At 32.6% G+C, this 27989-nt stretch overlaps 2 protein-coding genes across 4 annotated transcripts; one reads left to right on the forward strand and one right to left on the reverse strand.

Moving 5' to 3' along the window:
* The first annotated feature begins 16 nt into the window (after nt 1-16).
* Nucleotides 17-2911, forward strand: LOC138309072 (chromatin accessibility complex protein 1-like). Its single transcript, XM_069250204.1, has 3 exons — nt 17-145; nt 1153-1273; nt 1657-2911. Exons 1-3 carry the CDS (start codon nt 26-28, stop codon nt 1725-1727), a joined length of 312 nt encoding a protein of 103 aa, XP_069106305.1. The 5' UTR covers nt 17-25; the 3' UTR covers nt 1728-2911.
* Nucleotides 2912-3052: 141 nt separating this feature from the next.
* On the reverse strand, nt 3053-27725 carry LOC138309071 (cGMP-specific 3',5'-cGMP phosphodiesterase 3-like). 3 transcript variants are annotated; one of them, XM_069250199.1, is made up of 7 exons: nt 26556-27725; nt 17223-17240; nt 16103-16126; nt 11867-11923; nt 10602-10635; nt 9067-9148; nt 3053-8282 (listed from the first exon to the last, which is right to left on the reverse strand). In XM_069250199.1, the coding sequence occupies exons 1-7, from the start codon at nt 27060-27062 to the stop codon at nt 8219-8221; spliced, it is 786 nt and encodes a 261-aa protein (XP_069106300.1). In that variant the 5' UTR covers nt 27063-27725; the 3' UTR covers nt 3053-8218. The 3 variants fall into 3 exon arrangements, with proteins under 3 accessions (XP_069106300.1, XP_069106301.1, XP_069106302.1); XM_069250200.1 differs by lacking the exon at nt 16103-16126 and having other exon boundaries at nt 26556-27723; XM_069250201.1 differs by lacking the exons at nt 16103-16126; nt 17223-17240 and having other exon boundaries at nt 26556-27723.
* Nucleotides 27726-27989: the final 264 nt, after the last annotated feature.

Genomic DNA, 27989 nt, shown 5'->3' on the forward strand with positions numbered 1-27989 from the left:
AATTCCGTATCTACTTCCGAGTGCGATGGCGGACAAAGACGAAAAAAGCTCATTGCCGCTTTCAAGAATCCGAACAATAATGAAAAGTTCGCCCGACGTTTCAAGCATCAGTCATGAAGCTTTGTTTCTCACCGGAAAAGCAACGGTATCTCAACTTTTAGTTTGTCTGAATGAGCTGTCTAGATAAGGAATGCCCACACAGTTCTGTTTTTTGTTATTTGGGGATACCTGTTGCACCAAGTGTGTCAGAGTTACTTCCCTTTACCCATTATACATGTAGATGAAGTGCAGTGTGTATTCACATGACATTGGAAAGTACAGCAAAATTTCTCAATACGAAGGGACCTTCATTTTGACTCTTAAGCACCAAAAAAGACACTAAAAAATTAATATAACTATTAAACGTGAAAATTGTTTAAATTTTTTCTGGGTTTTTTTCATTGTTGATCCAGTAGGACTTTTCTCCAGAATTCCAATTCGATCAGAAAAATTAATTATTCTGCTGCAAAGATTAACATATTTGGGGCTATGTACCAGTGTAATCATTCGGAGACTATGGATAAAAAATCATATAAATATTTAGCATCGCTAGGTTGGTCCCATTTAGTCAAACAAGCCGAAGTTAGCCGGCATTCTTACATGTCGAATATGTCATGTGACTACTGTATCTACGTAACATCTGACCAAACTCTTCCGAGAACAGATCATGAACTGACTGTGACTGATTTCTTTGATATCCGCCGACAACCTTTGATGTAGCTTGTGGGTGCAAGAGTTACCGTCTTACTTTCTGAAGTGGACAGTCATTATAAAATTTCGACATTTCTTCTAAATCTTCTGTCCTTAAAGCAAGGATTAGATGTCGTGAAATTTATCAAGCTTTACATTGGTGTTTCATTTCACTCAATAGGATAAGTATTTGTTTTATTTATTCCCGGTTATAGGCGTCTCATGTAGTGTCGTAATTTGTGTAAAGAGACAGTGACAATAAATCCTAGGTTGTCAGAAGTGAATATCTTTTCTGCTTCAACAGTAACTAATGGAGAAGTTAAAGTAGTGAAGGTCATTTTTTGTCGTGTGAACATTAAACATTATTTTCAAAGTAGGATAAAAATAATAAGAAATATAAATTTCGTATTTTGTTTTTTGCAGGAGCTTTTTGTACAAAACCTTGCGCAGGTGTCTCTAGATCGAAGTAAAGATAAGAAACAGCTACAGTATGGAGACTTATCCGAAGTCGTCAACACCAATGATGTATTACAGTTTTTACAAGGTAAACCAACAGTATTGCAAGGATAATATTACCTTACTGTATTTAGTTATTTTAATAGTTGATGATGATGATGATGCTTCTGATGATGATTTGTGATGATGATGAATTGATGATAGTGGTGATTATGATGATGATTTGTGATGATGATGATGATGATTTATGATGATAATGATGATGATGATGATGATGATGATAATGATGGTGATGATGATGATAATGATGGTGATGATTTTTGATGATGATGATGTTGATGATGAAGGATGATGGTGATGATGATAGTGGTGGTGATGATGATTTGTAATGATCAAATTGAATAAGAATGAAATGAAAGTCTATATTGGTTGATGATTAATATAATATATCAATTTTTGATAATATTTTAGATATCATTCCAAGGAAAATTAAAGCTCAGGAATACCTAGATATGATAGAAGACGATGAAGAGGAAACTTGAGAGAGGAACACAGATCAATTAGGATACTTATCTGCCGCAGACAGAACAAATAGCTAGTACAACTTCTTTGTGAGAACTAAAAGGCCACACAGTCAAGTGCTGATAATGTGAATAGTAAAATGAATAATATTTATTCATGTGCACAAAATAAATTGTTGTGGTTTTGCTTAACTCGAGATCATTCACCTCAGATAGACTGGTCTATTTGATTCGAGTCAGAAGAGTCTAAATGTGTCTTCAGGCTGGATGAGCTAATTACTTCAGATGGTTGATTGTTAGTGCACTGATATGAACGGTGCGTGAGGCCATATTACTTTTAAAATTTCTTTTTAAAAATTCTGCTTACTGTACGTAAAACACTTTATTTTCACAAATACAATATATGATACATTTTTGTAATTTTCAAATATTTATGAATACAGAAAATAGTGATGAATGCTTCTTACTGACGATCAGGCATTTATATATAGGATTTTACATTTGAGCTCTCTCGAAATTATGTTAAAATTTAATTTGATTCTCACAAAAAAATGGTTTGCAGATGTTTATGATACCATGAATGAGATCCGTTTTGTTAAAACAAAGATATGGCAAAATATTAATTATGTTTTCTAGAGCATATTCAGAATAGAGAAATACTGAAATACTGAGTTTAATTTTATGAGATCGTTTCTGCAATTACATAGTTATCTCCCCTGCAGGAAGGTATTGATTGTGACGTCCTTATTTTGTGAGAAGAACTCATACCGTTTTCTCTTTAAAAATGTGACGTTACACTAGCAAACATATGAAATCACAAATTCACAATCATTGCCTTCTCACAAGGGCAGATAACTCTTATAATGGATGATGTGATTCTTCAGAATTTCAATCAAATGAACTTTCCATGTTTGTTGACTGTAATCATCTTTATTGTCTTGGGTATTACACAATGTCATGTAATGTTTTATACAACGGCCTGTGTAGCTGTTCAGGCTGGCTGAGGTTTACATGTTGTATGATTTCAAAGAAAAACACTTGCTGTCTTGCAAAAGTAATGCCATATTTGTTGGATTTGATCTATAACTACCTTTTGTATACTTTCTGCTGTTTTGAGACTGACCTGTATATAAGATGGCGATCAAGCAGCCATCTTGGATTCGGAAAGTGTGATACCACTACTTCTCATAAAGTCCTGATCAGAATCAGTTAGGTGGCCTGACTGGTTGATATTTGAAAATTTCTTACCACATATTTCTCAGAAAGTACTAAAGGAAGATTTATGAAATCTGACGTAAGATGCGTCTATTTTGCAATTTTGAAAAAACAATTAGGTTTGTTTTCGACATGTAATTTCAGTTTTAAAATTGATTAGAATTGCAAAATTCTTGATATTTGGTCATCTTGAAATTCGACAATCAAACATTTATAGATTTCACAGGGAAGAGATGAGAAACTGCACGGTATGCACACAATGGACTTAAAGGTGACACAGTCCTTAAAATCGGGAAAATATAAGTTCCCATTCATAGTACAAAGTACACACCAGTAGAATTAAGACTAAGACAGATCAAATTAATAGAGAAATGTAGAAAATTGAGAATGTATATATCGGAAACTCACAATGTTTATTGAGATCTGTTTACATTACATGACAAATGTATAACATTGTTTTGTTATCTAAGCATTTGAATTTGTTTATATATTTTGAATGATAAGATAAATAAATAAATGAAAAAGGGAAGAAATAGTTTGTGTTTGTTTCATTAACTAGTTTTCTCTTCCGTTTTCTGATGCACATGGAGTGAACAGATTGTCTTTAGTTTTAAACACAAACTAGAATAACCAATGAGTGAAAATTAATTCCATTTAATTTTTCGTGGACCAATTTGCTTCAAAATGTTAATGAAAAACCTGCTTTAGACATATAGTGCAAGATTTCTTTATGAAACCTTGTGGAGCCGATGAAAAGCCAAGGTCAAAAATGGCCAATGTATTTGCCTTTGTAAAGTCAAATGAAACGCTGGTAGTATCTGATATGGTTATTTGGTGGCAGAATATGTTCCGAACCTAGTGGACTGTTTTTTGCCGGAAATGTACATTTTTCACATATTTATATGTTGAAACGGAATGATAACTGTCATCTTTTACGTCATAATAACAGTCACCGTTAAAAAATTAATAAATGAACTAAATCAAAATTGAAAAAAATAACATTGAAAGCGAAAACCAGGTTACGATGAACCGTAGGGTGTTGTACAATTACCGTCTTTGCGGGTTGGTATTGACTGCGACGTCATATGTTTGTGGTCGTTACGTCATAGAAAACGATTTTTCCCCACTCAAACCATGGTGTAACTAGCAATACATTCCCTCATGCTCTTATCTATATATTTAATACAAAAATATTCATTGGATTTAGAGAAAACTGATGTCTCATCAGTCCAACATCATTGGAAAACCATATTTGGCTATATGGTAATATTTACATAAATGGTTAAAATTTATACGCGTGATTGCGTTAGCATATGTATATATAATAGTATTCCTAGTGTCTAGTAAGATATATATATATATATTATATCAGTAGTTGGACTAGCTATATATAGGTTGATGGTTGGAATTTTATGACGTGGTTCTTCCAGTGGTTGTTCAGTCTGTGCTTAAAGATATTAATGTTTTCTGCGTTGACCACCTCTCTGGGAAGGGAATTCCAGGACTCAATGATTCTGTTACTAAAACAAACTTTGATGTGTTAAGACGGAAGGGTTTCTCGAACAGCTGTTGTCAAATTATAAATCAAACATAAATGAAAACAGAAAACTTTTCAGTAGTTTTATTTATTATGGCTCAAGAATGCACCAGTTTTAACTTGATATGAATTACAGACATAGATCAGGTTGATATTTACATTTGTGCCCCTTTTTATGTGTGTAATGTGAATTCTGGCGTTTTGGTAATTACAGAATATCATATTTAGAATTGCACTGGAAATGAAGCCATTTATGTAGTCCGTCATAAGTTTTGTACTAAAATAAATTCACTTAAATTGCAAAGGCGAACATCTCCAAAACTTCATAATTTTTAAACAGAATTTGTAACACTGTAGCACTGTTTCAGTACAACTTTTGTCTTGAAATCTTCGGTTGATAATTGAATTTATTCTCAAGACTTTTTTAAAACATGCTCATCATTTGAACAATAATTGTTTATGGGAATCTATATAATGCCTAATTAACACAAAAATAATTTTAAAAGAAATTGTTTTGTTTTGTTTTGTTAGACGCGCAATCAATACTTTATTCCATATGGGATTTTTTTTCGGGAAGAAAATTATTTTAAATATTTTTTTTCTTATTCAAGTAAAATAAGAACCTCAAACATTTCAATGGTGGTAATGATGCAATGTAAGTAGCCTTTGTAAGTCAAGAAAAATACTGATTCGTCTGTTTCTGTTTTTGATACAGTAAAGATGCCATTTGTCAGCGATCTAACCTCTTTAATAGAAACATTGTTATAACTTAAGTGAACCGTTATATCAATTGTAAGCTGGTCTTTAGTGGAAACAGTTTTTAGATAAAAATGGATGACGCTCAATAAAAGCAGAATTAATATAATCAGCGACAAACTTATTTTAAACAGCATTCCACGAAAAAAAAATCTAGTGAAAATCGAAAATAAAATATTGTTAAAGTTGAAGTTTTATTCTGTACGAAATAATGACATTTGTCAAAAGTGCTTAATTGAATGATAATTTCAAAAATACACAAAAAGGATTATATAATTGAGATTAACACAAAAGCAAATACTTTAGAACTCACCATTATATTTTTTTCAAATGTGTACAAGAATGGATGGCACATTTCATGAATTCATAAGAATAAATGACATTCTCTCGAAAGATTAAATGAATGTTGAAAATCTAGTCTTTACGTTAAATGTATAGACTAGACCCATGTGTATATTATTTAGACTGTTCACCAGTTATACGAATATTAAACATGACCATTACTGTGATTTTCAAATATTTTTTTCTTGCTAACGTCTGATTCTCTAAGTTTCAGACTAGGAGAAGATTATAAGACTCTTTCATATATAGATATTAAGGATTGGGATATTCTACCCTCGGGATCACAAAATGTTGTAAAACCCGGGGCTTGCCGAGAGTTTTACAATATTTTGTGATCCCGAGATAGAATATCCCTATCCTTCATATCCCCTTATGAAAGAGTATTTTACTCTCATATATCGACGTTTAATTGTAACTTTACTACTACGACTTTTCACCATTTTGAAATGAATTCGAAAAAAACAGTGAATGCAAATTATTTTTCCATGCATGATAATTGCGTGATATTTTCAACGCAGATTCTATTGTTTGTATCATGAAAAGTAAATAAAACATAGTGTCTGAAAAAATGTTAAAATTGTACCGAGAAATTAGTAATTTTGTTGACGCTGTGACGTCACGAGACTTTATTGCATGAGCCAGTTTTATATGTGTAGGTATGAGAAAGTCTACATGTAGTATTAGAATTCTGCTAAGAAAATCTTACCACTTACTTAGTGTCTAGTGGCCAGTCTAGTTTCATTATGTGATCTCAACTTTTAACTTTACAGTGTGCTTGATATGACATACTTTAATTAAGACAATACACACTTACTTTAATATGCTCTAATTTTGAACAGTACTTCTGTGGATATTTAGTGATAGTGACCTGATTTATAAATATCAGTAAGAGAGATAGTAGTTTATCTTCAATAATGTTTGAAAAGTGAATTCAAATATAAATTGACATTCGAAATAAATAACACAATAAACAATCAGAATAAATATACAAAGCATATCTTAAAACCGTGTTTCAATCAGTCAAAATGATGATATGATTAAAATTGAAACACAGGGACCTGGCACGAATTTCGGACCATCGGTATATATTAGATACGTTGGTTAAGAAATTCGTGCTAAGTCCCTGCGTCTTTAAATAAATAATAGTGGGCATACAAATGTACATCATTCATGAATTATTTGGCATCGATTGGACATTTACAATACCTCCCATACATTAAATGATAAACATAAATCGGACATAATATTTATGTTGATCACGTGACAATGTGATAAATTTTAATCAACATGTAAATATCAATCTATTGGCAAAGCAAACGAAATACTGTAAACCAACTTATATTCGCGGAGATTTCATTTCGCGTTTTCACGTCAATCTTTTCACAGCGGTTTAGAGACACATAGTCATCTCTCATAAGGTTCTAAGAACATTTTCGTGGTTATTCTCTTTCGTGATTTGTTATCGCTCGCCAAATTGATACGCACAGGGACCTGGCACGATTTTTTTTAAATATGTATATCATAGTATAATATATAAATGCATACTGTTGAAAATTCGTGCCAGGTCCCTGTGCAATTATGCGAAATTTAATCGCACAAGAAACCAAGTTGGCTTATTTCGCGATTTCCATTTCAATACAACTTCGTGTTCTAATAATTTTTTTCGCAGATTCAAAAATTAAATGGACAATCAATATCAGTATTGTTTACTGCAATTAGCAGAAATGAACATTCGCGAATTTTACTTGGATCGCTAAGTTCGCGAAAAAATGTTCGCGAAAGAAAGTTGGTTTACAGAAACAGCTAATAATATTAACACAATGTGACCTCCAACCTTCGCATAACCCTAGGTGATTACGCGAAAGAGAGACAATACCTTTCTTTTTAAAAGACAAATTCAACAAGACGGAATCTCGTTGATGTGTCCAGCTAGACTATGACGATTGTAATTGTAACGTTGATATGCTCTATATTTAAAACCGAAGACTGCGACTTAAACTGTATGACTGTTTTTGTTAGTTTGAGTTTTACGGCCCATTGACAACCAAGGTCATTTAGGGCCAAAACAAAAACTGTATGATGATGCGAATTCCATAAAAGAAATCAAGAATATTAAAGGTTATGAATGCATTATTTGCAAAAATAGGGTTCCAATCTTTGCATTTTCGTCTTTGCATACCGAGTTACACCCCTTGCGGGTAGGTACATGAATGTATTCTGACGTCATTAATTTGTGAGCGAAATATTCACGTTGTTTTCTCCAGAAATTATGACGTTACGCTCGCATACATATGACATCAAAATACATACTTACCGGCAAGGCAGATAACTCTGTAATATTTAATACAGAATATATTGATCACTAATAAGACACGATTCCACACGTTTTACTTTTTTAAACCAAATATTGCATAATTTCAATATCTGATGGTATTTTCCAAACAGGTGACATAGCTTCGATGACATAACTCTGAACGACGGACGGAAAGATTTCTGACAGATGGTTGTCGTCAGAATGTAGTGGAGGAAGGGTATGATAATTCGTTCTACTGGTGACAATGTGTAGACTGTCACCATGGAAGAGTAGTACATTGTAAATCACCTGTATACACCATTGTTAAAAAACACTAAAACGTATTAAATAACTAAGAATATCCCAGACTTAGAAGATTTTCTCAATATCTGCCATGAGGTCTTCTTCTGTTTTATCATAGACTGGCGTTTGTCTGAAAAAGAAAATAAAGATAGATAAAATATCTTATGAGCATTCTTGTTTTAAAAAAAATCCAAAATTTCGCAATTTTATTTTTATTTCATTAGTGAATAAATTTGAGGTAATCAGTTAGTTTGCCTCTAATTTGGCTTTTATTGTACAGTAAAACCTGTCTAAAGCGACACTAAAGTTCAACATAGAATTTTTGTTTTATTGAGCAGACCGTTAACTGACCTTAAGGTGACCGTTACTTAATGCAGGTATGTCTAGATTTTTTGGCCAAACAAAGTAAATGATGTGATAACCAAACTGTCACGGATTGAAAGCAATTTATACTTCAATAACGACATTCTTGATTGTAGATATACATTGAGCAATCATTTTTGTGTAGACAATCTGAAAGTACATTTTTGTCCATTTGGCCTCTTGTAAGCGCATCTCTTTTCTACCCTAAATGATTCTCTACATTTGTACATATGTATATGAAAAAACCACATAATCCTACATCAATTCATAAATCAATGTCAGCTGGCTGTCGTTCATTTTAGCCCATTTGACCTTTTGCAATTTTCAAAATCTAGAGATTTTTCCTTAAAATGATTGTGCCTGAATACCAAAGCAAGGCTTATAATTCTATATCTAGGCAGAAATCGAAATCGCATATTACAACTTGCAAAAGACCTTAACCTTGTACATTTGGCCCATTGGGCCTGTCGACATTCTCAAATTATCTGCCTTTAAATCGTTGTCCTTATTCATCACAACAATTATCATTCACGGCCTATTTTCAAACATACCTTGGCACGGTTTGGCGATTTTGATCGTAGTATGAATCCGGGTCATGCATGTCGTCATATCCGTGCCGTGACGTATAAGGATCTGTATGACGATAAAGAATCACATTTAAAATAAAATACACAATATCACATACTTTCAGGATGCGCTTTCCGTCAAACCAGTAAAAAATACTAGGCCAATTCCATATTAAAATAGAAAGATGTAAGAAATTTACAATTCCATATTAAAAGAGAAAGATGTAAGAAATTTACGAAGAATTAAAAAATAAGGTTTAAAGGGGTAACAAGAAATCCTTTGTACTGGGTCTTTATGACTGATGAAATATCTCACAATATCATAGCATTTAATCTGAGAACTGAGTGGGTGTCGTCAGCAATGGCACAGCTAGTACATAAGGTATTGTTTGTGAATAAAATTAAATACTATGTTTTTATTTAACTTCTGTGACAAGAATTTATCCCAGATATGTATCTTAAAGATGCTCTGCCGCTGAGAAATGTTATTTTTTTCTCTTTCAAAAAGAGGAGCTGACGAATTAACTTTTATTCATCAGTTACAAAAGTAACTTAATTTACTTTACATCATTACCATCATTGAGAAACGATGATTTAACTTCAAGCTAAAATATTAAAAGTAATTGTTTGCGTCCCGAAAAAAAATCCACGACAATATGCTCTATAAGGAATGAAGAACTGATTGTGCAAAAGCAAAATAAATTATTTTTTGTGTATTTTTGTATTAATTAAACACATATATGCTCTGTCGGTGGCAGAGTATCTGTCAAACAGTCTTATAGAAAAAGGTATGCTTAATATTATGACCAAGATATGTATCTTACATGTACATGTAAATATGATTTATGACACTTTAATAAACAAAATTGTTGCTGTTATTGTTGTTGTTATATATGCTAACATTCTTGTTATTGATTTGACAGAACTCTTTGCAAGAGTCTGACTGTACCGATGTCAGTATTGATTTGGTGTATTATTGATGAGGCCATTGCGGTTACACAGTTATAACTAGCTATACTGACTCGGCTTCCGGTGTGAGCGTTGATTACAAGTAAATAACTCTGTACAGTATCACTATCTGGGTCTCTCGCTTGCCGAAGGGGTTATTGCGTGAAACTTTATTATGTTTGTTCCTTTTGTCTTCTTGTATTGTCTATTGCTTATTCTATGTCATATTGGTTCTACCTGTGAGTGCTGATTACAGGTAAATAATTATCTAAGGTATTCAAATCAAGACCGATGGTCTTTTAGTCTGAAAGCAGCATTCACGCGATATACTGTTATATGTAATATAGGGAGCTATCAACTAAATGAAAAGTTACCCCTGTGTGAAGAAGATTAACCCCAGGATAGTTACGTCTCATATAACTTTAATCAAGGACATCTTCACATGCATGTGTGCAATGTGTTGCGTGTCTGTAGGTTTGAGAGGCTGCGGTATATTGGTGTTGTGTCTCCTTGTAATAGCGGAACACCATGTTAGATACAACTTCTAGTAATAATGTAAAACAATGACTTACCTGGGGTCATGTCAAATATATCTCTACGTTGTGGCTGTAAAGGTGAATAATAAAAATAAAATCAATAATTCATATATTAAACAGTATTCAAAATATCATAAATAGCCTTAGCAAATATTCAATACAAAATGTTCGACCAGTTGCGGCTCCAATAAAAAAGCGACATGTTTGGATTCTGTTTTAAGGCTGAAAATATCTCCATTGTATAATCGGAACACCTGTTTTACAATTCAAACATGTAAAACAATGCATGGGGTCATGTCAAATATATCTACTGTAAAATATGGAAAATTTTTGTTAAATCGTAAAACGTCATAAATGCCATACTATCCCCCCCATTCATCTTCTGTTTATAATTCACGCCATATTTTATAGGACAAATTGTATGAATTCATAAACAGTGTAGTTTAAAGTATAAAGATATATCAATCGCAAAAATAACATCATCGCGAACGTTTTATGCTTGCAAATCGCAAAATTAAGCACTTGCAAAAATATATCTTTAACCAAAATACACAACAATTTACGGGTCAACAGAAATATTTCATGGTAACCCCGATGATAACACAACTTGGTTCTGTTCAACCGTACCAAAGTATCGAGTTAACGGCGAACAAAATAAACAAGGGTTACCACATTCACCCCTGAATATTCATAATGGACTGCTGTAGTCTTTTATTTAGAAGAGTCTAAATGTGTCGTCGGGGGGGTGAATGAGTATACGTACTCGGCCTACTATACCTTTCGGCCGGCGACATAATTTTCTGTCTAAAAGTCTTTTGAGCTACAATATTGCAGCTACTTCAGTTGACGCTTTTGACCGGTTTGCTGGCATAAAGAGTTTCCTTTTATTGTAAATCAAACATGACCTAGTATTTGAGCAGATTTTTGTTTACAACTTATAATTGAGCAAACATAATTTGTAGGTTTGTGGATTGCATATTGACCATAGCGAGTAGTCAGAACAATACATTTATAGGTCAATATTATGCCTAATATGTATTTTATCGACTATATTTTATTACATCGAGGTATGCAGCACTATAAAAGTGAAGACAAAGTACGATTATTTGTTCTAACATGTACAATGTTTATATGCATGTTTATTTAACAATTATTAATTAAAAATAAACAAAATCATTAATTAAGATGATTAATCAAAGCATTAAACTTGAAGGTCTGATTGCTATGACGTCTCCTGACTATTGACATTAAGACTAGGTAAGGAAAATATTGTTTTTAAGGGAGAAACAATTTAAACTTGCCGGAGCCGTCTTGTTAGCTGCTCTAAATTTAGAAACGTCAAATTCCCCTGCCTCATTCTGAAACAAAACAAAAGCCAAAATATGAGATCGAATAATACTAGCAGAAACAATGAATAATACTTCAAATGATATCATATCACTTTTATTTTATTTTAGGGATGAATCATTACCATTTTCGCGGAAAGTTGATTTTGCGTTTTTATGTCCATCGATATATTTAGTTTCGCGGTTTATATGTTAAGCGCTCTGTTTATTTTGTAGTCGGATATTATTTGTGGTGACTATTTTTATGAATTCAAATCCCCCGAGAAACGCGAAAATAAGCTGGTCTACACCATTTTATTTTTAGTGGAATTTTCTGCTGATTTTTGCGTGCGATCATTAACTTTCACGTGAGTAGCGGACAAATAGTAATCGCAAAAATTAACGATTGCAAAATAATTCCAACACATGGAAAATACAATGTTTGTAGATCCGCGTGAAAAGTCGGTTAGGAAAAAATAAAACGCGAAATTAAGTCGTCCCGAAAATAACTGGGTTACCAGGAGATATTAATAAATTAAGGTAAAGCATTATTTTAATGTCAGGAAGTCGAAGTGGTTTCGCCTGTAAGAATGACTACCTCCATCAATATTGGTATAGACAAACTGTGGACTCATTCGCAGCCTTTTAAATAAACTGGCCTATAGTACAGGGGTTTGTAGCAGGGTAAATTGTCCATTGTCAATCTGTTGTGGGTGTCGTAATTTAAACCCTGTAGTGTAATAACAGAATGTATTGATAGCTTAACCTTATTGATCAATAAGGAAGATGTTTGTCATATTTATATGCCTATTTGTTGGGACAGCATGCTTAGAGTATGAAGGTAAGCAAGATATTTGTCCAACGTATAGGCCTTCTTGTTTGGACAGCATACTTATGGTATGAAGAACAGAAAGATATTTCTCCAACATATAAGCATATTTGTTGGAGCAACATGCATAGGGTATGAGGTGAAAGGAATTTCTTTGGATAATTTTTTCGTGACTATTAATTTTCGCGATTTCCAATTCAAATAACTTCGCAAAGATTGACATTTTGACATTTACGGATTTTAAAATTAAATGAAAAGTCTAATCAAAACAAATTATGTAGAATCAATTCCAGAAGATAAACATTTTTTATTCGCGAAATTCGCGAAAGTAAATCGCACGAGAAAGAAAGTTGGTTTACAGTAGAAGACCTGTTTCAAAAGTTCGTCATTCTACGAAATATCTGTATAATGAACACGATACATAATACAAGGTAGTTTGCCAAATATAAATACATAATATAACTAGTCCACATTTTAGATAACATATATAGATGATATAATTCACTGTTTACAAGGGTACACGTGTAATAGATCACCACCGACTAAGTTCATTAAATTAGAACGATTAAAGTTTCGGCGTATAAATTTCACGGGAATTAAATTTCGAGATTTCTGCTAAGAAAATTTCCTGGGGTTAATTTCCTCAATAAGATTAATACATAATAAATAGATATCATATCGATATCGTCATTGACGAGATCTAATATGTAAAATCACGAATTTCCCGAGACATTAATTTTCACGATGACTTTAGATGAATCCGTGAATTAAGTGAAATCATAAAAGCGAATATGAGCAGCTACACATTGAACACTTTGCATTCACCTTTCGAATGCAATGAATTGTAAACACCAGCGAAATATTAATCAATGCATACCAATAAACAATACGGTTTTTTTTTAAATAATCATAGAATTAGCGAAGTTTAACCTCCTTAATGAACCATGAAATACTGACCCCTCGAATTTAAAGCAGTATTTCCAAATCTTGTGTACTAAATCCCTCTTACCATTTACAATCAAGAAACATTACCAGTCTGAAAATATATAAACCTCTTAACATTTACGATCAAGAAACATTAAAGTCTTGAAATATATTTGATTACGTATTCAAATATGTAACCGTCGTTTGTTTAACGTGGCATTGTAGCCAATTTGTCACGTAATTTGAGTTTTAACAAAACTATAGTCTGAATTTGATGTCCTATAAATTCACTCTCCGAGTTAGGCTTTAAATCCATATCACTCGGCCAGTATTACAGTTGTTCAAATACAGCAGATCCTACAAAAATAGATATTGGGCTTATGAGGTGTTAGGCGGTAAGACCGCTAGATTCAAAATAAATCTATTTACCATATATAGCATGAATCAGTTCGACTGTGTAAACCTTTCATGATATGGGGGAAATGTAAGCACAAATAATATATTCAGTTATTTTCTATCATTTATAGTTCATCTATTTAGTTTTTTCGTGAAAGTTCGGTTGTTGTATTTTTCAATTTTTAACTGATCACAAAACGTATATTAAAAGATATATCGTTGAAGGTACAAAAATTAACCTATCTGTCATAGCTACTGGATAGTTCATGTATTTTTCAATTTTTAACTGATCACAAAACATATATTTATAAATATGCTTGAAGGTACAAAAAATAACCTATCTGTCATAGCTACTGGAGAATTAGTTCATCGTCTTTATTCTCAACTTACAGGGAATGCCATAAAATGATTTGTATTCATATACCGTTTTAATTGTGACCAGTTCTCCATTATGTACTCTTATTATCATTATCTTCAAATGGATAATGGTATACCTTCCTTTAGGGCCATGTACTTTTTTCGTCATCAGTTTGTGTGGTTAACGTCACTTTAAGAGACAATGATATTAACTTTCCCTCGAAAACTAATGACGTCAGATATATGTTTGAATGACAGGATTTCTGGTGATAACAATATTACAAAGAACATTCATAACAATAAACTGTGAAGGTGCGATAATAGAAATAGAAATGTGTACTAGTAGTCAATGCTATATTTAGATACATGTACATGTGTGAGTGAGAAAAAAAATGCATAATGCATACACCACATATTGTGTTTAGACATCAATAAATTTAAAGACATTTCAATTATAAACCGATATCATCGTATATTATTATTGATTTTTGGATGGAAAAAAAATAAATCTCACAAATATATATCATCATACAGTAACCTTATAAAGGCTAGTGTTAATTGTTATCAAATATGATAATATGATAATCATTTCTGGTGACCCATATTTCTGATTTTACTACAGAAACAGGTAATGGAAACCTTAGATAAAAAATATCATCAGAGAGGCATCTCTTTTCTAAGAATTGACTATGACGTCCTCCCGAAAAGTAATGACTTTTCTTGTACACAAAAATTAACACGAAATTAATACATGTTTAAAGATACACATTGGTAACGAATTCCTAATGAACTAGGATGCCTCATGTTGTATCACAATGATAATAACTCGTTTATGAAAGTTGTCACGTAATCAAATGACGTAAATGGTTCGTACATGGATACGTTACAACTGAGTCTATTCGCTGTACAGAAAATCACTTGTAAGGCCATAGTTGTGTTTTATGCGTTTTGCGTCTTTATTATTTTCTACAACCTACCAACCACCCAGCAAGGCGGGGATACACACACAATAAAATAAACACAAAATTTTCCTTAAGAAATTTTGTTTTTCAGACGTTCAAATATGACATTTTTCTTATGTTATAAACTTTTCCATTAAATTTGATCAAAATTTGATAAAAAAATGTTTTTGTACTTTTTACATCTTTAAAGATAGAAGGAACCTTTTTTTCTGTTTCGTTTAGGGCAAAGCTCCTGAATATTTGTGTTTGTTTTTTCACAAATAGGACCAAAACCCCCACCAGCAAAACATAAAACAAAAATACACAACTACGGCCTAGGTCGGTTGACCATATTGCCATTCCTTTTGAAAATGACGACATTGATTTTTGAACTAATATTAGAATAAATCGCATTTTAACACAAATGACGAATTCAAAGAGGGGACATTTCTATAAAGCAAATAGGCTCGCTGAACATCATAGTGTAAGTGTTTTTCAAATGAATAAAATGACTAAACGGAATATATTACATGTTAAATTACATTTGTGACACAGATATACAGTCAAAGTTCGTCATTTCTGAAAATTACAGACACAATATCTCGAAAATCTGCCAACTCGAAATAAAGATTCATTCACGTTTTAGTCAAGGTTCACAACTGTTTTGATTTTTTTGAGTATACAAATGTCCTTTTATTTATTTCATGTGATCAAAACAACGAATTTTGACTGGTTATGATAAATGAGAATGGAATTGTATGGTACCTCTAGGTCTGTGAGTTCCGCATTCTGAATTGAATAAAAATAACATAACAGTTGCAATCAGACTATAATACAGACTTCCACTACTAATCATATAGGATCTGACAACATCTTAATCGGATTATGTTCTGTTGACCTTTCAAATTGACCGATTTAGTAACTATGCCTCCATTTATATGGAGACGAAATAATTTTGAAAGAGTTTTTAGAATCATTTCGTGTTTATAGTCACTTCGGCAAAAGAGCACAAGAAAGCTACATGCATTTGCATTATTTGAGGAAATGTCGTTTTCTTTAGCTGTAAGCAGGACAAAATCTATTTGAATTGAAGTAGTGCGAGTATAAAGGTCATCAGATTATATTACTACCACCCCGGATGTGATGTGGTCGGATCCTCTATGAAGCGTGGTAATAAGCATGTATTTTAATCAGATTGATTACAGTTCAATACGTCAAATAAAGCTCATGTATAGGAATATGACTGAGATAGTTAAATCATGAAGTGATGTCGTATATCAATTAACATTATTTAACATCATCACCAAAGAAGATTATGAGTGAATGACGTCACAGAAATAGGACGAAGAACCATTATGAATCCACTTACAGAATTGCATGAGTTGTTTACTGTAAACGAGGATTTCTCGCGATGTTATTATTTTCACGATAAATACACAAGTTGATGCTTTATGAAGAAAATTTCGTTGTTACCTTGGTTACAATGAAAATAAAATGCCCATAGCGTACTTAACATAAATTTCCGTACGCGTAAAAGATAACGTGTACAGTAAGTGAGATTGAGAAACTTTCGTTGTTGCCGTGGTTACAATGGAACGAATATAAAAACAACGAAATTGTGTTTATGTAATGTAATAATTGTAATGTCAATAGGTCAATCACGAATATTTCTACCCACAAATTAATTCCAATTTTACAGATCACGAAAGAAAGTACCAAAGAATATTCCATGTTATACAGTATTCAACGAATATTACGCTAGATTGAAATTTTGCTTTAATGTCCATCACGTAGTTAGCGTAAATTTCCCACTCGCGTAAAATTCTACGTTTGCAGTAAGTGAAGTATTTACTGAAGAACATAGATATGAAAAATTGTGGTCTACCTGCTCCTCCTCCGGTGGCTACGATGAAATGAGAAAAATAGCATGATTAGTTATTAATAACAGCAAGATAATGGTCAAATCAGGAAGGAACAAAATATTACATAAATGTTGTATGTAATACTGTATAGCCGGTTATTTTTGCGCGTTTGTTATTTTCGCGCGTTTGCTATTTTTGCGCGTTTGTTATTTTCCCGTGTTTGCTATTTTTGCGCGTTTGTGATTTTCGCGCGTTTGCTATTTTTGCACCTTTGTTATTTTCCCGTGTTTGCTATTTTTGCGCGTTTGTGATTTTCGCGCGTTTGCTATTTTTGCACCTTTGTTATTTTCCCGTGTTTGCTTTTTTTGCGCGTTTGTTATTTTCGCGCGTTTGCTATTTTTGTGCGTTTGTTATTTTCGCGGTTTTGCGGGATATTGCTTTGATCCCAAAAATTTGATCTGCGAAAAATGAATAAATTGATATTCGAAACGTTATTATAATACTTATACTCTTACAGCCAAATCGTGAAATTTTAAAACCGCTAAAATTCATTTTTCTCGTTTCAAGTGGAAATCGCGAACATTTTGACCAACAAAAATAACCGGTTATGCTATAATCACAAATAACTAATAATAATAGCATGCTTCATGATTCAAATGGCTAATATATAGTCTATCCGTTTTGTGAGGGTTTAACTATTGCTATAGTGATGTCGTTATAAACCAAACAAATCATGATTCGTGCAATCAGAGTTGACCAAATGATTTTCATGCAAATGGCTAAAGTCATGGCATTTACATATGAGTTGATTTGTATACAAATTTGATACTAAAAACTATGCTACTGTTTAATTTAGGAAACAAAATTATGTCCATACAAACTAATACTGAAACATAATTATCAAAGACAGCATTATTTCTATGAAACATCAATACCACATACTAAAAACACATTTCTTTTCAAAGTAAATTATTCTGTCAAAGTGAAATTGCTGAGTGAGTTTTATTTTGACAGGGTAATTTACTTTGAAAGATTATTTTGTATATATTTATATGGTAATCTTATAATAATTTCAATATTGAATTGTGTAAATGATATTCGATTATAGATGGCAGCGAAAGATCGGGGGTATTATTTCTGATGTGATAACGTGATGATTTGTCTCATGTTATGCTAAGATATATACTCGTGGGTGGGGGTGGGGGAGGGGGTGGGGTAGTGGGAGGAAAACGACCCTAAAACAGTGATAATCTCAATAACTTCAAAATTGACAGCATATCAGATAGAGAAATATATGCACATCAGTTCCTATGTCCTACATTATGTAATGTATAACATGAGCTTACTTTCAAAAGATATCAATACCGATATAGATCGCATATCACCTCTTGCAGTCAAATCAAAATTCCGTCAATATTTCAAAACTGTTATAACTATTAACCCGTGTTATAAGATTGACCTTTGACCTCGGTTCCCTATACAGGTGTGTCTGTATACACCTTTGTTGATCCCCGATAACTTTTCACTTGTCTTGATCCCCATACTATGGTCGACCATCTTATTGAACCCCTAACAGAGAATCACGAATATAAATTTGACGACGGAATTGACCCTTGAAAGTGTCAGTCTGCACGTTACACAAGCAAATATTTTGATGTATACGTGGTAAACAATATCGTGAGTTTGGAAAACATTTACAGAAATCTATCAAAATAGTTACCAGGAACGTTTTGGAAGTATAATTATTTACATACATGCCTGTCTATCAATTTTAATGTTAGCCGATAGATCTGTGTGTAATTCCCAACCGAAAAAAAAAGAAAAAATATATTAAGAAAATATACTTAAAAATTTCTATAATGATAATTTATTAACATCTGACTACTAGCAGAAGAATGGTGAAATATATTTGTTTAGCGTATTTTGTTTTACAGGGAAAAGTCATCAAATGTAAAGGAATAAAGAAATTTTTGTATTACATTGTGTAACCCTTATAAACTTTCGAAATCTGAAACATATTATACATGTATAATTATTTTATTATTTCAACCAATCTTATTGACAATTATCAACAGACTAACATATATAAGCCCTCACCTAACAAATTATATAATTTTATGATTACCTTATCACCTATAATTTGTCATAACATGACTCTCGTTAGAATTCCTGTATGATTGACAGATATATAGGGTCAATTTAACATTGATCAAGAAGATAATTAGTACAGGTAAGAGTGTTTACAAGGTGTGCCTGGGTCTAGTTAGCAATGTATATACACCACAGACTCTGGCCTCAAATATAGATGTTGCCTTGGAATGTGTACTTTACATGGGATCCATACTGAAGACTGTCCCATTTAGACGAGGGACCAACGCTAGGCTTTCTATTCAAGGTTTTTGTTTGCCTTTCTGAGCACATCTGTCAGATATTACCATATCCTTAATGTTTATCAGCCCATGGTCCATTTTATATTATTTAATCATAAAGGATATGATTTATCATCTCAAACAGGACAAATGTATTATACCGGAATACGGATTTTGTAAATATATAACTTATCTTTATTTATTGGATACTACACAATGTACATTACAGAAAATATTAATATGAGTATGATGATGATGAGGAGGAGGAAACTTTCCTGAGAAGGTTTCTATAATGTAAGAATATTTTTAAGATATAAAGAAATTAAGTATCTGTAAATGTATACCTTAAACATCATATTTCAATTTTTGATAAATAATAAGTACTACTTTCTAGAAAATAATAAGTGAATACATTAATATGCATATAGAACCAACTAATTAGACGTTTTGGTTTGGTTTCTTCGTATAATACAGTGCTGATAGATAGGAGTTTGTTTATTATTGTGGGGTTGTTTTTTTTTGGTTTTTTTTCCCTGTTTGTTTGCTTCCTTGTTTATTTGTTTGTTTGTTATTGTTAGGTGGGTTTTTTATTTTTTTTTTATTTTTTTTTTTTTTTGTTTTTTTTGTTGTTGTTGTTATTTTAGATCAAGCATACTAATTAACTGAAAGCAAAAGATCTATTCTATTGTGAAAAAAAACTATTTTGCATTTGCATGTTACTGACAAAAAAGTAAGGTGGTGGATTTTGATCTCCTGTTACCACTTCCGAACTTCTCACGTCTTCAAATAATCATAAAACAGTATTAGTGTAGTGGAGAAACAGACACAGCTCGACGGAAGTAATAGCACAGATTGACGTCTGCCTCCATAGTAGCATCAAGTGTTTACACTTGTACGTCATAGGCCTTATAAGGAAATAAACTTCAATGAATAATGAAAGTGGGTTTGTCACGTGATCTACATGCACCATTAAGTAGACCTTTTCGTCAAAGATTTGTTAGCATACTGCGTAAATCGATAAACATCATAATACGATCTAGATGTACTACAGGATATTTGTTTTAGCAAAAAGAGGTATTTTAATTGATAATTAGAATGTAGATTATGCATTTCATGTATAGGTATAGCACAAGACCGTCGTGGTGTCCTAATTCCTACTAACTTAGAAAAATTTGAAAGGTAAACGATGCAGAATAGTATAATAATGTTTTGAATTTAATTTGTTTATATGGATAGATTTTAATTTCTTAATAGAAAATTATTTTCATTTAAACTAACAAAAACACTGTCAATAAGTAAAACTCTATTTCTATTTGGAATTGTCTCCCTCCCGAGTTGGCAAACTTGAAGAATTGAAGAGTTAAAATCACAATAAAGTAACTTTTATACAAAAGCCTTTCACAAACTCCGCTGTTAAAGTAGGAAGGTATATGGTATAACTAGATCTATATCATGATACTTAGCATTCATCATATTTATATGTTGCCACTTCAATAATGTTTTTTTTAAAAACTGTCACCACGTTTAATTTAATGCATCTATTGTAGGGTCAACAATACTGTTACAGAACAGTACATCGCTTTTAGTGTGATTCCTATCACCGTACCCAGGTAAAATCATTCTCTTTCAGATTCAATACACAACCACATCTTTATTCAGGCGTTATGCAGTAACCAGTAACACAGTGTGTTGTACGTAATTTTATATAATATCCGTGAATGTGGAGATTATGAAAATTCCTTTTAGGACAAACAAGGCATTTATATATGTGTTAAACAAATTTAGAAACAACTCTTATCTATCGAATCTCAATCTCGCCACACCCAACCGATAATATAGATGGTAGTGTTTAAAAATTTTGTTTCGCCACAATCCCAAAATGATTTATTAATAATATTGGTTTTATATGTATCTGACCAAAACTATGAGTTACAAAAGGCTTTCTTAAAACAGAATATAAAAACTTGAACAATTTTGATATATCCTCTGTAATTCTAACGATTAGATTAAAGTAAAATTATGAATTACACTTTACTCTGAAAATCTAAAATGATATATTACATTAACAATGAAGTTCCCAGATATAATCTACCGAACTACGACCAATGCATGTATTGTAACTATCGAACATTGCACAGTACATTTACACCTGTAGTCGAATGCATAGAGGGTCTCCGATGACACTCTGCATCTAAGTTGTATAATGTGATGCCTACCCCTTAAAAACATTCATGTATATTCAGTTCAAGTAGTTGAATGTCAATCAACGTCGTCCTGCGATGTTTATCTACTAGTAGTAACACGTCCTCAAATGACCCTGAGTGCGAATAGGGCGTGAATTGGATTGAAATTTATCGAATACTATTAAATATGATTGTATAAATCTCACGTTTGTGTTTAATACAAATATTCCATTTTGGAAATGCATAGGCAATTAAGGTCAACAGTTCAACACTCACTTGAATCAAAAACAAGGAACAATGGTCTCGTGAACTTATACGGTTCATTCCTGTTGAAATATGTATCGTAACACCATGGTGTGTATAATCTTATTTGTGGTCAGGTATTTTTTGTTTCTTTACAATGGTATTTCATTGTTCGTTATTGTACTGTTGATGGTGTATTGTTAGCTATACAATAAAACTACCTTAACGTGACGTCACACAAATATAATACACGCACGCAATGGTTAAAGTCCCATTATGTTTTGACCGCATTAATGAATGTTCTACAAATTAAACATCGATGTTCCTAGTGAATTTATCTTCACACTTAGTTTGGTTAAAATAGTCAGAGTTTCGACAGAATACATATTAAATATGATATATATAATAGACACGCCAATGTGTTTGTATGACAATATCACATATGGCCGGATAGTCACGATATAAATTTAACCAAAACAAGAAGAAATTTTCAAAAATGTCCTAAAATTACAGATTCTATATTCCAAAATAAAAATGTACTAATTGTTTCTTTAGTAAAAGTATTTACTTCAATATTACGATTTTTGTACGCCAAAATTGTAAAGTATCGATACGTAGAGAAAACTTCTTTTTTTTAAACACAAAAACATTTAATACCCCATAGACATTTATCGCAAAACAAAAACATCACAAGTAGAGAAAACTTAGAACCTCAACGAGCACGTGTACTTTTCACGTTTTAAAATATAACAAACTATCAATGGGACTTTAAATATGTAGGTTCTGTCTAAGTCAAATATGTAGAATATGCAAAGTATACATTTATAGTATGTATATACAGATAGGCAAAAATAAGTAATATCAACGGTTGTGGTCACGAATATAGTTTAGATCTTTCCCATTGTTGTTTTGTAGGATACGAATAACTTAAAAAGGCAAATATGGGGCAAACTTTTTTGTTCTATATGTACATATAAACCTAATTGCATGTAGACTATTTGTACAGTCAAATTAAGCGTGATCATTGTATCATTGAATATTGTATATTTTTATTTAAATAGGAGCAAAATATGTTAACGAACGTAGTAGCTAGTGTGAAATTACAAAATGTATTGCAAAAAAACCACTTTGATCATAAAAAATGACATCATTAGGTTGAGGATATGAAACGTCTGTGTTGTCAATCTATGTCTAACTTACAGACAGTCTCTTATGCATATTGTGAATGTTGTTTCCTCTCTATTGTATCTCCTTGTGATAGCTTGATATGGGTTTTACGTAATTGGAAATCTTCACTGAAGCATATACTGAAGCATCCATGTTTATGTAACCCTTAAGACAAAAAAGTCTCTTGTGCAAGTTTTGATTGTTGTTCCTCCTTTGGGAGTCTTAATTGCGTCTCCTTGTACCGAGGGGTACTGTGCCTACGTCATTGTGCGACAAATTCACTGAAGTATGTTGACAAAGATACCGAGCAGGACACCCCCTCCATCCCCTCCAAGTCATACTGTCAATTATTCCACTCAATGACTAGAAACTGTCATTATGAATTGGTAATGAGTCTTAGCTAGGGAATACCTAAAGGATGTTAAACTGAGTGCCAACGGCCAATCTTAAGTATATTGAAGCTGTCTTAGACTTAATGTTTTTGTAATTCTTTGTAACGTCATCGGTGATTGGTTAAGTCTGTACTTAGGGCTGGTTTAGATGCTGAGGCGATGCTGGTTTCTAGGAGATTTAAAAGCCCACCTTAATTGGCCCAGCTACATAGTCGGGGGTAAAATGAAGCTGTATAGATTTACGTAAATAGCTACAGTGAAATAATACACCTAATGAACTGAATTGAATGTTATGTAAATAGATTCAAGGTCTGAATAAACTCTATTATTACCGTCATCGATTATTTGTTTCTGTGGGAAGAAAATATATTATGTTCTACATTCCACTCAGCATGTTGTATGCATTGTAAAAAATCTAAAATCTAGACGATACATTTCGCTTTAACGTTCACATTATTTAGTTCCCGCTACTGTAATAATTAATATTTAACGGAACTATTGTCTGTCCTGGGAAAACTGTGTTATATATTCCATTTCACCTTCGATACTCCAGGGGATACTTTCACTAACGTTATATTCATCCCTGAACTATCTCCTAGTTAAACTGGAGGCGGTTCAAGAAAACAATCTGACAAATAAAAAAAAGTCACAGGCCCGCAGAGACCTCCTTTGAAAATAACAGAAAGAGCGACGCCGAACTTCAAAGCCACACAGTCAACCAAGGTGCACCTACACTACACAGTTCTTTTGGTGTACACCAAAGGATCAAATTGCATGTGTCTTCTATTGCCTTTTGTTTTACTATGAAATAGTCCAGGGATGGATATGACGTCAGTGATAGTAACCCCTGGAGTATCGAGGATCATTCCCTTTATGCATTCATTAAACCTGCACACTTCAGACTGGAGGTTAGGTTGACTTCACTAGTTGTTTCTATCCATTTCTATCATTACGTATTCTGTTACGCAATAAACAATTTACGTATCTCTATAGAAAAATGATAAATCTATCAATATGACGTATTTTAGTGTTTATAAGGGCCGATCGGGGATGATTTACTATCTATTTTCATTTGTTTATTTTTTATCAGTTAACCAAGTATGGCAACTACATATTCATCCGACGAAAGCTTTATGAATTGAATTCAATTAGACTAGGCAAATAAGTTGAATACAGAATTTATATAGTGCATCGATTTCTATGCTTAAATCATTTTTAAGGTACCTAATGATATATCTGAATGAATTGTTATTTTCAAACTTCTTTCTTTTCTTCGTTGCACTTTTAAATTTTTAAGCCAATCGGAATGCTCGTTACAAGCAAAATTGAATTTTGTTCTTGATTGAATTGTTTTAGTTCAAACCAAGCAGGTAAATGTGTTAATATATATATATGTACATATGTCTATGCTAAAATCGATTAACTTATATAAGATATATAATGCTATATCTAACTAAATTGGTACTTTTTCATTTCTGTTTTTCTTTTCGTATTTTTACAATTGAAAACAACCTATTTATCTGTGCTGATTTTGGTGTTCCCTTGGTCTTATAATGTATGTGTACGCCAAGGATTCTGCTTATTGTTTAATTTTCATTCAGAGGGCTATTTCCCCTTTTTAGACACTTTTTTCCACTTTCCTTTAACAATCCATGTTTTAATGTCTTTCGACAAATATGTCACTTCAAAGAAGTTATATCAACAGTTTTTTTCAGATAACAATGGATCCTTACAAACGTAATATCTGTAGGATACAAACTACTTGGAGCAGTAAATATGGTGCAAAAAAAGAAATATAACGAGTCATTGTGGATATATACATTGTCAATTCCTCTGCATCATTATATAACATAGGTGGATATATATATCTATGTCCCTTCTGATAGCTCCAAAACATCTAGTAGGTGAAAGTACATCAAGACCAAGTTTCGCGAACATTCCTTAACTTCAAAGAATTCTTTAAAGATGCTCCACCGCCGAGAGAGCAAAAATGATATTCATCATTTGAACAATAATTGGTGTTTAATCGTGTATGTATATGCCTAATTAGCACAAAAAATAATATAAAATAATTTATTTCGCCTTTGGTGCATGCGCAATCAGTACTTCATTCCATATAGAATATAGCGACACAGATTTTTTTCGGGATGCAATTTATTATTTTTCATATTTTTTACTTGAAGTAAAATTAGAAGCTCAAACTTTTCAATGGTGGTAATGGTGTAAAGTAAGTAACTTTTGTAACTGAAGAAAAATACTAAATCGTCTGCTCCTGTTTTTGATAGTGAAAAAATACCATTTGTCAGCGGTGGAGCATCATAGATAAAATATGACAGACTTAAGAAGGAATTCCTCAAAGTTAAGAAATATTCCTGTAAATGGGTCCATGGTTATGTGTACTTATTATATATATATAGGATTTTCTACACTTTTCTGTGTATGTTAAATACTGTTTTTATTCTCTGGTTCCGAATCTTTTAAATCCCTGCATTACAGATTTGAAGTAACCAGAGGCTCCATAACTTCTGTGTCAGTAATGTTTGATATGAAGAATTTGAGGTTAAGAATTCCTGAAAGGAATGTTTCTGACACTGGTATTTCTGTGTATTTGCTAATATTCATTTATGTGGTACTCTGTTTGTTTTATACTCTTTCCTCCCATGGTTTCCAATCCCTGTATTAAAAATTTTAAGTGAGGCTGCTTAACATAAGATTTTACCGTATCTTCTCTAACATTTTCTAAGGGGAATTATAAGTTAGGGAATTCCTAAGATGATGAATGTGCAAGAAACTGGGCCCTAGATTTTATTTCACCTATGTGAAATTTTAAGCTAAGAAATTCCTTTAGGTTAAGGAATGTCCCTGAAACTCGGCCCATAATAGCATAATATTTCTGTGTACCTGTCTAATACATATATATATGTATAATTTTCCTTATAGATAGGATTTCCTCTAGCATTGTATTAGTCATCTGTCTATATGATTGTCTCTATGTTTAATACCTTTTTCTCCTCTGGTTCCCAATCTTTCGGATCCCTGTATATCGTCTTCTGTCTAAGAAGGTCGTGCCTTTTATATTGTTCCCTGGCATTTCGCTGAGCGTAAGTTTCCGGATACTCTTCTGTCACTGTATTGTTTATCTGTCTATTATAAGCATTTCGGTCGTCCTCCCGCCGACCCCGATCTGACGACACCGGGTATACATCCTTCCTTGTGTTTTTAGACGTCCATTCGGAATCTAGATTCAAAACATCGTCAACATCACCTCTTTTATTCCTCTGGGACGAAGGAGAGGATTTATCTATATTATTATTTTGAAATGTCTGATTATTATCAAACTGTGTTCTATTATTATTTGGATATTGGATTTCGTTCACAGATTTCTGTTTTTGTAACGATGAGTTTCTATTATCGTTTTCATTTTTTGTCGTTGACGTTCTCACTGGTGACGTTTTTGTTGTCGTTGTTGTTTGTTTATTTTCCTTTTCTTTACTTCCACCCGTTCCCATCCTGTCTATCCGTCTGTCGATCCAACTTAATAGTTCACACCATTCCAGAAAATAAACTCAACGTAATATACTATTACACGTACACTCAATCAAATCACATTTGTAAAATCCACTAAATAGAGAACTAGAATAGAGAGCTCCTTCCCAACGCACTTTCCAACATGTATAAGAACAACATTGAATATCACTCGCGTTGTGTCGCAAAAGCCATAAAATAAAATTATATTTGTACACAACTATGGTTATATTACCAATCTAACTCGGCTAATATTGTGACTCCAAGCACGAAATCGATTAAAAATCAGACTACACCGATGAACACTTAACATTAAGTACACGTTCTAGAAGTGCATGGGTTTATATATTATATATGTACATTATCCACCTCCTACATCGACTGTATACGTCACAAGGTTCTCTTGGTTTTCGGTAGAGACGAAGTCATGACATTCATATAACTCTCCGCCATATATCCCGCCGGCTGGCCAAAGGCATATCGGATTTTATGTCCTAAATCCGATCTTATACATAGCTCTGTGTTGTACACAAAACACGTTTCAAAAATATTAATGGTTCAGAATATACCAGGTAGCTGTACAGTGGTTAACACCTGTGTATTCAGGTAGGCTTAAGTCTACAAATATACATTTAAATACGCGATTAAACCCCAGGACGATTCCATTACCTGGTTTTAGGTAATTACGGGTGTGTATTGAACTCCTTAGCTTTAAAACCCCCAGTCGAATCCATTACGTGATAACGCCAAGCGCGGTGAGTTCCGATCGGGTATATTTATATCTATACATTGCATTGGACTCCACGGACTTTACTGCTACGAGTTCAAAGGAAAACCCATTGATCGTGTATCGGTATAAAATGTCGACAGGATATTGTATTTCTATATGGCTTTTGAAAAATTGACCTGAA

The sequence above is a fragment of the Argopecten irradians genome, chromosome 15 (genome assembly GCF_041381155.1).
Source record: "Argopecten irradians isolate NY chromosome 15, Ai_NY, whole genome shotgun sequence".
Classification (NCBI taxonomy): domain Eukaryota; kingdom Metazoa; phylum Mollusca; class Bivalvia; order Pectinida; family Pectinidae; genus Argopecten; species Argopecten irradians.

What these genes read in the sequence shown, in the direction of transcription:
- LOC138309072 (XM_069250204.1), top strand. Translation starts at nt 26, where the DNA reads ATGGCGGACAAAGACGAAAAAAGCTCATTGCCGCTTTCAAGAATCCGA. An exon ending in TTCTCACCGGAAAAGCAACG is followed by an intron (nt 146 to 1,152) that starts GTATCTCAACTT and finishes TGTTTTTTGCAG; the next exon opens with GAGCTTTTTGTACAAAACCT. An exon ending in TGTATTACAGTTTTTACAAG is followed by an intron (nt 1,274 to 1,656) that starts GTAAACCAACAG and finishes ATAATATTTTAG; the next exon opens with ATATCATTCCAAGGAAAATT.
- LOC138309071 (XM_069250199.1), bottom strand. Translation starts at nt 27,062, where the DNA reads ATGGGAACGGGTGGAAGTAAAGAAAAGGAAAATAAACAAACAACAACG. An exon ending in CGGAACTCACAGACCTAGAG is followed by an intron (nt 11,924 to 16,102) that starts GTACCATACAAT and finishes GTTTTGTTTCAG; the next exon opens with AATGAGGCAGGGGAATTTGA. An exon ending in AATCGCCAAACCGTGCCAAG is followed by an intron (nt 8,283 to 9,066) that starts GTATGTTTGAAA and finishes TTTCTTTTTCAG; the next exon opens with ACAAACGCCAGTCTATGATA.